General features: G+C 52.9%; 1 protein-coding gene across 1 annotated transcript; it reads right to left on the bottom strand.

Moving 5' to 3' along the window:
• Positions 1–5,013: 5,013 nt before the first annotated feature.
• Positions 5,014–7,688, bottom strand: EN2 (engrailed homeobox 2). The gene is made up of 2 exons (XM_065832859.2): positions 7,087–7,688; positions 5,014–5,330 (listed from the first exon to the last, which is right to left on the bottom strand). The coding sequence occupies exons 1-2, from the start codon at positions 7,625–7,627 to the stop codon at positions 5,014–5,016; spliced, it is 858 nt and encodes a 285-aa protein (XP_065688931.1). The 5' UTR covers positions 7,628–7,688.
• Between the last annotated feature and the right edge of the window lie 2,312 nt (positions 7,689–10,000).

Raw genomic sequence — 10,000 nt, forward strand, 5'->3', positions numbered from 1 at the left:
GGGGCGGGCAACAGGCAGGGAGCTGCCGGCCGTGGGTGTCGGTGGAGCTGCCGTCTCCGGCTTCTCTTGCCTGGGCTCATTCAAGGCCCCTTTTTCCCGAGGCTGGGATTCGGCCGGCAGCATTGCCTGAGTTTGCCAGGGGTCCCAAAAATACGAGAGAGAAGATCGAGGACGGGTTAGTGCTGGTTTTAACTGCGGAGCTGGTCTCGATGTTGGCTGGGGGCGGGGGGAAGCCAGCGTTCCCTCCCAAGAGCTGCAAAGCCCAAACCTGTCCCCTGCGTAGCCCTGCAAAGCCCAAATCCGCTGCCAGGGACCATTCCGACTTTTCGACTGCCTTCAGCTCCCCAAACGTGTCTGGGTGCGTTCCTGCCGGAGACACGGGTGCCACGGAGCATCCCCCGGGCTGTCACAGCAAAACTTCCCCCTGCACACCCTGTCGTCCCCGGCTACTGCTCCTGGACACAAATCCCACCCCCAGCACCCAATTACAGCCCCCGCCCGGGGGCTTCGACTTTGTTCGTTCGTTTGTTTGTTTGTTTCGACAACGCGAATTTGTTTATAAAATTGACTCGTGGCCCTTTGAAACAAATTGTTATTAACCTTCCCCTTCTGAGCGTTTCATAATCACAGATGTTAGTTTGGAGATGATATCCAAACATCCCAGGGGTACTTTTGATAGCTGCATGGGCGGGGATTGAATGCGGAGGTCGGATATTAAATCAGCGGGATACAGAATTACTTTTTCTTTTCTTTTTTTTTTTTTTTTTCCCACAAACCCGAGCAGCTAAATAGTTTCCCCCTCTAACTCCGATATGCATTTCACAATAAATGGCGGGATCATTTGCATATATAGTGCCCGGGTATGGGTTTCTATATAGCCTGTGCGATATACTTCATTAACACCCAGCACAGCGGAGGAACACCTTCACTAAACCTTAGTGCTCAGATGCTTCTTGAACAGACTTACGGGAAAAAAAAATACACTTAATTAATTACACGGATGGGCTGGTTGGTGTCGAGTATTGTGCAGATGTATTTTTACTCGGCCCTGAAATACTTCCCTCGGTTGATTTTTTTTATTTTATTTTATTTTATTTTATTTTATTTTTTTAATGGGACTCCGCTGCTTAGACTGGAGGGGAAGGAGCCTGCCCGGCTAGCAAAGAGCTGCCTGACAGCCAAAAAACGCTGCCAGGCGGTGGGTGACTCCAGGGCAACCCTGTCTCTGCCTCTGCCCCTGCCCCGACGCAGACGGGTTTTGGGGGGGAGGCTTTGACTTGGCTTCGGGTCTTTTGTGGTTTGGGGTTGCGATTTATCTTTTTTTTTTTTTTTTTTAAAAAAAGGACTCCTCCAGCCAAGCGATGTTACTTCCCTAAAATTGCAAGAGGCTCTTGTGCGACAGCACTTTCTGTTAAATTAATTTAAAATTTTAAATTAACGAGGGCTAATTTAGTTGTGCTGTCCTTCTCGGAGCCAGCGGGGAGCCGCTGCCCGGGCGTGGGAGCGCTGGCTGGGCCGTGCGGGGAACCAGCGGCAGCTCCGGAGATGGCGAAAGGAGCACAGAGCAGAGGTTTCCGAACCTGTGCCTCTTCCCATGAAAGCTTTAGCCCCTCCAAAAAAATCGGAGGCAGGTGAGGAGTGCAGCCCATGCGAGCCATTCGCTGCTCCCAGCTGAAGGCATCGCTTAGCAATGGCAAATATTTTGTATTCTGGCCTGGATAAAATCCAGAGAGCAGCGAGATATTCTATCATTGCTCCAGAGACTGAACTGTCTTAGAGAAGTTACCTTACTATTTTTTTAACCTAAAACAAAATACGTTTTCCTGCTAGTGTCACACAGCTGTTTTCTGTTCCCAGCGCTTCTTGCAGGCTGGGCAAGGACAGGTGGAAACTTTGCCCCACTTCACACTTCAGCGGGGCCAAAATTCCCCTCGGTTTAGTGACTTCTTAAAAAAATAAAATCTCCGTGGGACTTATCCTCTGGTGTTTAATACACCCACGATACCGTTTTGTCCCATCGGACAAACGGAGCTATTTTTCAATCCAGATTTAAAACACCTCTTTAGTGCCCACCATCACTGATTTTCTCCCTCTGGATTATTCATCACCTGCCTCCACTAGTGAGCAAAACCACCCCAAACAAAACCAACAACAACAAAAAAAAAAAAAAAAAATCAAAAAACCCAAAAAAAACCCACAAAAAATTATCCTTAAAGACACGTAAACCGGAAGGGCTGGAAAAACAAAGTGTGATTTGGAGATGAGCCCGGGAGCCTCCCCCGCGGCCGGGGAGCTGAACCCCCGGGTGCTCCGGCCCAGCGGCATCGCTGCTCCTGGAGGATTTCAGCCCTTGCAGAATACATCCCAAAGCAGCAGCTTTAAAAATATAAAATACAATTTTAAGACCCTCCTCCTTGGTTCTATCTGTGAGCAGGAGCCGGCCCCGAGGGTGAGGCTCTGCCCCTTGCTCCCTCTCCTTCTGCCTGCTGAACTGTTTCGGAGATCTTGTACCCTTTATTGCAGCAAAGCGGGTGATCGCTTTATTTTTGTCCAGCCCGTCCTAAAGTCGTGGTACTGTCGTCTCCCCATGTAATTTACAGCGTGCGTGGTTTCGTTGGGTGTCACCGGCAATATTCCCATCACCTCTCCTCCTGAGCTCCAGGTTTACGTGTTTCTCTAGCAGAAGGTTTCCAAACGCAGTCTGCCAGAGCATCGCACCACCGGCTGTTTAAAGTCTTGAAAAGGTGAAACCTGTTGACAGTACGTGAGGTTAAAGAGATTTTCTTTTCCGTTTTCAGGTGCTTTTTAACACGAAGGGTGCCTTAGAGCTCAGTTGCGGCTGCCCGTTGCCCTCTCCTCCTAGAAATGAATCCTCCGAAGTTTCTTCATCAAGTCAAAAGGCTGATGAGACGCCTGGCTGCAAAATCACCTCTCTCCTAAATCGCCACGGAATTTACCCCCCCCCCTGTAAATAGCTGAAACTACGAAATACTTGTAACTCGAGCTCGAATGCTCAAAAGTGCAACCTAAAGACTTTATAAACATATAGGGATATATAGCCCCTGATAGCACTGCTCCATTCCAACGTCTGAGTGACACCGTTTATATTTCGTAATAAAGTGGGTTGTTGGGTTTTTTTATTATTATTATTATTTAATGCAGTCCTCGAGAACTGAAACACACAAAATGCAGCGAGAACGTTCACAATTCTGAGAGCACAGTTGTAGAAAGAAACATTCATATTTCATCCGATTATAAATATTTGATACTGCAATTGTAAAATGCACATGTTTTATAAACTGGAGAGAAGAAAAAAAATCCTTTACTTTGTTGCTAAAAGGCAATGTCATTTCATCCTGGCTCCTAAGCAGCTGATGATTATTCACAGAATTTTAAATTACTGTATTTATTTTATAGTTCGATATTTTCCTTTTTTTTTTTTTTTTAATTTTATACTGCTATGTACAACGTGTGTCTACTATAGCTGCAAAATAAAGAGGTTTTAAGGCAAAGTGCGCTACAAACAGCGTCGCAGGAGAGTCCGTTCCTGAGCAGCCGCCCACGCACACCCAGGCCCACGCAGGACACAGTTCCCCCCCCGCCCCGTGCCGTGGGGAGGGAGAACACTACGCTCGGGGAAAAACGTGTTAAACGCAGCCCAAGGCCTCGAACCCCCCAAAAAACTCCGATTACAGGAGGTATCTGTGTGGGGAGGAAAGGCGTGGGGAGAAACACCCACCCCCCACGGTGCCACGAAGCGTCACGCTAGCGAGGACCGTGCCGTGGGATGGGGATGACGACGGAGAGGAAGGAGAAAACATAAACGTTATATTTAGGGGGGTGGGGGTAAAACTCTCCCTATTGCTTCGGGTAGAAGATGCCGGAGCAGAGCCGGACCCCAACCCGTGGCCGCCCCCCGCGGAGAGGGAGCGGGGTTGGGAGGACGGCAGCGGGTCGGTACCGGCCCCCCGGTCCGCTCCCACCCCACGGGGGGCGACCACGGGCTGGAGCCGCATCCCGGAGCGTCTCCCACTTTTTTGGAGGGGTTCCCAAAGTTTCCCCAACTAGTTGGAGGGGGAGGAAGATGCTAACCACCCCACCCCTACATCCCGCATCCACAGCTGCATCCCGCATCCACGCACGCCCGTGGGTCTCGCTGGGGGTGATGAGGGACCAGGGGCTCAGGAAAAGATCCTCGGCATGTTGCAAGACGGTGCTTTGAGATTTCTTTCCCAATCCTTACTTCTCCATATTTTTTTTCTTTTTAAATTAAATTCTCCACGTCTATCCCCAAAACCAGGCCCAGACACACACAACCCCCGACTAAAAGAAAAAAAAAAAAAAAAAAAAGAAAAAAAAAGGAAAAAATAAAAAGAAAGAAAAATAAAATAAAATGGGAGGGGTGGGGGAAAAAGGTAAAACTCATAGAACAAATAGGAGAACTATTTATTCGGTTCACAGTCGTGTGAAATGCAGCAATAAAAATCTTTGGACTTCAGCAAAAGTTGTTTTTAATTTTTCTTTTTTTTTTGAATTTCAAAAAACAGTGTCCGATGTCCATTAAAACAGCGCTTAAGTCTATAAAAATGTAACTTAAGCATTAAAAAAAAAATCATAAAGATAGCATCTAAAATCTCCATACAACTGCAAAAAAAATAAAAACAAAATCAAAGCCAAAACAAAAGCCCAAACAAAAAAACCAACCATCCCAAACCCCCCAAACAAAAAACAACCAATCAAAAAAAAAAATCAAAACAAAAAAAATATTTTATAATCAGATATCTTGGATTTTTACACCACCTTACCTGTAAATTATATATACATAGAATATTGCAGAATTATATCTAATACACAATATTTTCACTATTAATGCTGGTATAATCTTTATACACTGGCCCTTCTGTTTCTTTTTTATTTTTTTAATTAAATTATTGCATTATATAAACTTTGACTGCAAACGGCCCCCCCTCCCCTGTCTCCCCCCCTCCTCCCTCGTTCCTCCCCCTCCCTTGGCTATTCACTGTCCGACTTGCCGTCTTTCGCCGTGGTGGAGTGGTTGTAGAGCCCCTGGGCCATGAGGTGCACTGCCAGGGAGTTCTTGCTGCCCGTCGCCTTCTTGATCTTGGCTCGTTTATTCTGGAACCAAATTTTAATCTGGGACTCGTTAAGCCCGAGCTCTTGGGCCAGGCTTTGCCGCCGTTGCTCCGTCAGGTACCGGTTCGTCTGGAACTCGGCCTTGAGTCTCTGCAGCTGCTCGGCTGTGAAGGCGGTGCGGGGCCGCTTGTCCTCCTTGTTGGGGTTCTTCTTCTTTGGTTTGCGGGAGCGGGGACCTACGGCCGGGAGAGAGGAGAAGCACCGACACCGCCGCGCTCCGCTGCGGGCGTTTCCGCGGGTGCGGTCCCGCCTGGGGGCACCCACGCTCCCCCCGCGCCCCACGGACACCCGCCCCACACCACCCCCCCAGAAAAAAATAAATCCCGCTTTGTGCTTCCGCTGCCAGGGGATGCTCGGGAGGAGGCGGAACGGGAGCCGCAGCTCCCCCCGAATGTCCCCGTAGCCCCCGTCGGCCGCGCTTCTTCCGCCGCTCCCTCCACAGCCCCTTCCACCCCGGCCACAAACACGTTTACCGACCCTTTCAATCTCGGGGGGGGGCCGGCAAGTACAGCCTGCACCAGAGGCAGCGGCACGGAGCTAAATTTTAATCCTTGACCAGAATATTTGTTATTTTAAGGACACCTTTTATTTTTCTATTTTTTTTTTTTTTAGCAAACCTCTTCACTTTTTTTTTTTTCCAATTTTTTGGCGAGTCGCGATTTAAAAAAAAAAAAAAATGGAAATCAGCCCCCCTCCCTGTTTACATTGCGAGAAGAAATCCGCCGCTTTGCTGCAGTGCCCATATGGCACTGCACGGCCCGATCCGAATCGCTGGGATTATTCTCGGGAATATTATTCTCGGCAGCACAAGGAGCCTTTTCTGCCCGGGCCGAGCCATTGTGAGGATGTATGTTAATTAAATATTAACAAAGGAGAGCACTGGAGAACAATGGAGTAAATTCCAATTCAGCCCTGAATATTACCTCTGAGTAAGAGTTTGTTTTCAGATATTACGAACTAATTTTCAACTCACCCTACAATCTCTCCTTCTGCTGGCCGGCTCTCCGGGGTGAAAAATCATAGCTCGCTGCTTTTGTAAAAGGAAAACCCTTTTTTCCCCCTTTTTTTTTTTTTTTAATGGGAACAGATCTCCTTCGTGTTGCTTCCCATGCCTTCCCCCGATGGTTTCTACTTCTTTTTAGGGAAGGTTTTACCAATCTGTCGGGGACCATCCCTTCTCTCCCTGTGGTAGTAAAAGGACATTTTACCCCTGGGCTTTTTATTTTTAAATTTTCCCAACGTTTTTATCGATAATTTCAGGAGATTCTGCCCAAGCCCTTGCCAGGAGACGGACCCTGCCAAGGAAGTTCCCTGGCTCTCGGAAATGTCCCCCGGCCCCTCCAAAACTGACTTAGAGCACACGGAGAGAAATTAGAAGAAAGAAACAAAACGGCGACCGCTTCGAGGCCTCTTTTAGAGAAATAAATCGTCGCCAATTCTTTTTGGCTAAACAGAAAAAATAACCAAAGCAAGGCGAGGCCTATGTGAATCCACCCTCCTCTCCCAAAAACACAACGCGGAGTTATTTTCCTGGCAGGGAGAAGGGCATCTCGCCGGAAGGATGAGCGGGGAGCCCAAAGCCAGATATTTTTTTACTCCCTTTTTGATAAAACCCGGCAGTTGGTTGAAAATGCCCCGAGCCTGAGTGGCCCCAGCTCCTCCGCGGCAGCGTGAAGGAGACCCCCAGCTCCCACCTCGTCCCTCCGGCTCCGCGCATACCCAGCCAGTCCTTCCTCTCCCCACGTTTTCGTGCGTTTTTAAGACACCTCCCCCCCCCCGCAAAGGAAAAGAAGAAGAAAGAGCGGGAAACGGGGAGCGGGGCCTTTTCCCTGCCGCCTTCCCGGCCCCGCAGGCGGGCGGAGGAGAGCCGGGGAACCCGAGGAGAGGGATGCGGCGGCGGGGAGTGGGCCGGCCCCGCGGGCCGGCTCTTACCTGAGGAGGGTCGGTCCGAGTACCGCGTGCAGTAAACCCAGGCGGGCCAGAGCATGGGCTGGTTCCCGGCGTTGGAGCTGGCCTGGGAGCTATCCGAGTCCGAGCTCACCGACAGGTCGCCGCCGCTCAACCCCCGCGCTTTCAGGGCCGCCTCCAGCGCCGCGGGGTCCCCCCCCTTCTTGGCGGCGCCGTGTAGGGCCAGCCCGGCGGGGCTGCCCTCCCCCCGGCCCGGCGAGCCCGCCCCGCCGCCGGGGAGCGGAGCCCCGGGGGCCGGCGCCGCGGCGGGGCTGCGGCGGCTCTCCGCGCCGGGCCGCCGGGGTTCTCCGCCGGGGCCGCCCGCTTCCTTCCTCCGCCCGAACTCGGGTCGCAGGATGTTGTCGATGAAGAAGTTGGTGATACGGTGCGGGTGCGGGTGAGGGTGCGGGGGGTCGCCGGGGGGAAGCAGCAGTCCCCGCCGCCCGCCGCCGCCGGGCTCCGCGTCGCCGCCGGACTCCTGCGGCTCGGCCGCCTCCTCCCGGGGGCTCTGGCCGCCCTCCTCCATGCTGCGCGGCCGGCCCCGCCGACGGTTCCGCTGCCCGCCGCACCGCCGGCCGGGCGGCTGCCTAGAGCTTTTTGTTGTTGCTGTTGCAGTCGCTTGTTCTTTATTTTATTTTTTTAATATATATATTTTTATATATATATATATATATACACGCACGCACAGGTGTCTATTTGCTTTCGCTTCTCCTGGCCGCGCCCGGCATTCAAAATCCAGAGTTTGAAAAAAAAAATTGAATAGTAATTAAAAAAAAAAACAACAAGGAAACCAAACCAGAGAGACCCAAAAGCCAGCAGCCGAGCCTCCACGAGTTTCAACTTTGCCAAAAATAAAAACACAAGGGCTCCGGTCCTCCCGCCGCCGCTCGCCGCCTCCTGCCGCCGCTCAGCCGCTCGGTCCCGCGGCGCGCTGCCGCCTTCTCCCTCGGCCACCGCCGCCGCCGCCGAGCTTCATCCGCCGCCCCCGCGGAGAAAAAATTAATGATAATAATAAAAATAACAATTTTTGTGGTGGAGGGGGGGGTGGGTAAAGCAAAACGAGAAGCCGGTGCCGGGCGGGGTGGAGGCGGGCTCTCAGCAGCCGGTGTCCCGCGGAGGGCAGGGCGGTGAGGGGCGCCCCGCGGGGCTCCGGCCGGCAGCGCCTCGCCCCGCGCCGCCCCGCGCAGCCCCGCGTCCGCACATGCGGGGGCCGCCGCGGGTGGGGGGGGGGACTAAGGGGGGGGCGGCGTCCCGCCCTGCGCTGCGCTACGCCCCGGCGGCCGCCGCCACCGCCGCGCCCGGACACTTCCACTCCGGATTGTTGTCCTTTAGGTTTTAACGGGGCCCCCGCCGGTGACGTCGCCGGCCCGGGCACTTCGACACGTGCCTCGGGCCAATGATAAAGCGGGCATGCGCACACGTGGTGCGGGGAGCTCCGGTAAGTGACAGCTTCCACGCCCCTCCCCCCACCCCCCCAGCCGGGCCAGGCCGCCGCGGGCATGTGCGTGGGGGAGCGGAGTTTTGGTGGGGGTGCCCCGCCGCGGGTCGCGCACCGCTGTCCCCCCACCTTTATGCCCCAAAACACTGAGTTATTGGGGTTTTTAATTGCCATGCTGTTTACCCGGGGAGGGGGTTGCATCCCACAATTCCTTGCAGAAATGCACAAATAATATTAAGCGAGCGGCGGTGATACAAAGGGGGTCCGGGGGGTCGGAATGGGGCCCGGCTCGGTGCCTGTGGGCTGCCCGGGGCCGGGGGGTTGTGCTTGGCGGGTCCCCTCCCCGCAGTGCGATTCGGTAATTGACTCGTCCTTCCCGCAGCCGGACAGGAGTCTTTGATCTCACTCTCCTGCTCTCGAAACGGCAGCACGGAGCCGTGCTTCCCCCCAAACGCCTGCCCATCACTCTGCGGACCCCCAAAAAATCCCTGCTTCTTTGGGGTGGGAAAACTGTGGCTATTATTTTGCCTTTTGTCTTTAGGTGGAAACAAAATTAGGGAGTAAAGTGCGACTGAATGACCGAGAGAGTGAGGGGCTGAGCCTAGTGAGGGGCACAGATCCTCCGCGGGGGGCGCAGGAGGGGGACGAAAATGTGGGCGCGGGGTCCAACCCCCCAGCTGACCCGTTATCCCTCCCCAGGGCCCGCCGGCTGCCACCGCCCCGACGGGGCGCACGGCGAGGGACTCCGCGGCCCCGCGGAGGGTCAGCAGAGCCGGACCGGGGGCGGCTCAGCTCCCGTGGCCTCGGCGACCCGACCCCCGGCTTTCCCTACTAAATGACATTTTTATTTGGAGGAGGCTTCCCTACGGGTGACATGGGCCGCTCCCCACCTCGAGGGGAAAGGGACAGCGAACCCTTCATCGCCTCGTCTTCTTTTCCCTTTGATTTTCCTTGTTCTTTCCCTTTTATCTTTCATACTTATTTTATTTAAAATTATTTCTCCCTTTCCATTGTATTTCTCAGAAGATCGGGTCCATCAGAGAGACCAGCTCTAGCTGATCCAAAGTTGTTTTGCTCAAACAAGCACCTAGAGGTTAATTTCTTTAAGCGCCCCATGAAAAGCGATTAGCCTGTCTCCCAAGAAGTATTTTCTAATTACTTGGAAGCTCTCGCTTTGCTACTACCCCATAATTAAACGTGTTCAAGGTGCTGCACTTCAAATATTTCGCTCCCGGGCGGACCCAAGTTACCGATAAAAACTTCAAACCTCCTTGAAGCCGCGCTACCTGCCCGCTCTGCCGGTGTCACGGTAACGTTCCCATTCGTTATCCCGCTCCTTCGCGGGGATAGTTATACCCCTACACAGGACAAGGAGGAGAATTCCTAAGATGAACTCTAAAGTAGGAGATAAACAAAGCTGTACAAAACAATTACTGCATCTGCCTGTCCTCTGACAATAAT

The sequence above is a fragment of the Patagioenas fasciata genome, chromosome 2 (genome assembly GCF_037038585.1).
Source record: "Patagioenas fasciata isolate bPatFas1 chromosome 2, bPatFas1.hap1, whole genome shotgun sequence".
NCBI lineage: Eukaryota > Metazoa > Chordata > Aves > Columbiformes > Columbidae > Patagioenas > Patagioenas fasciata.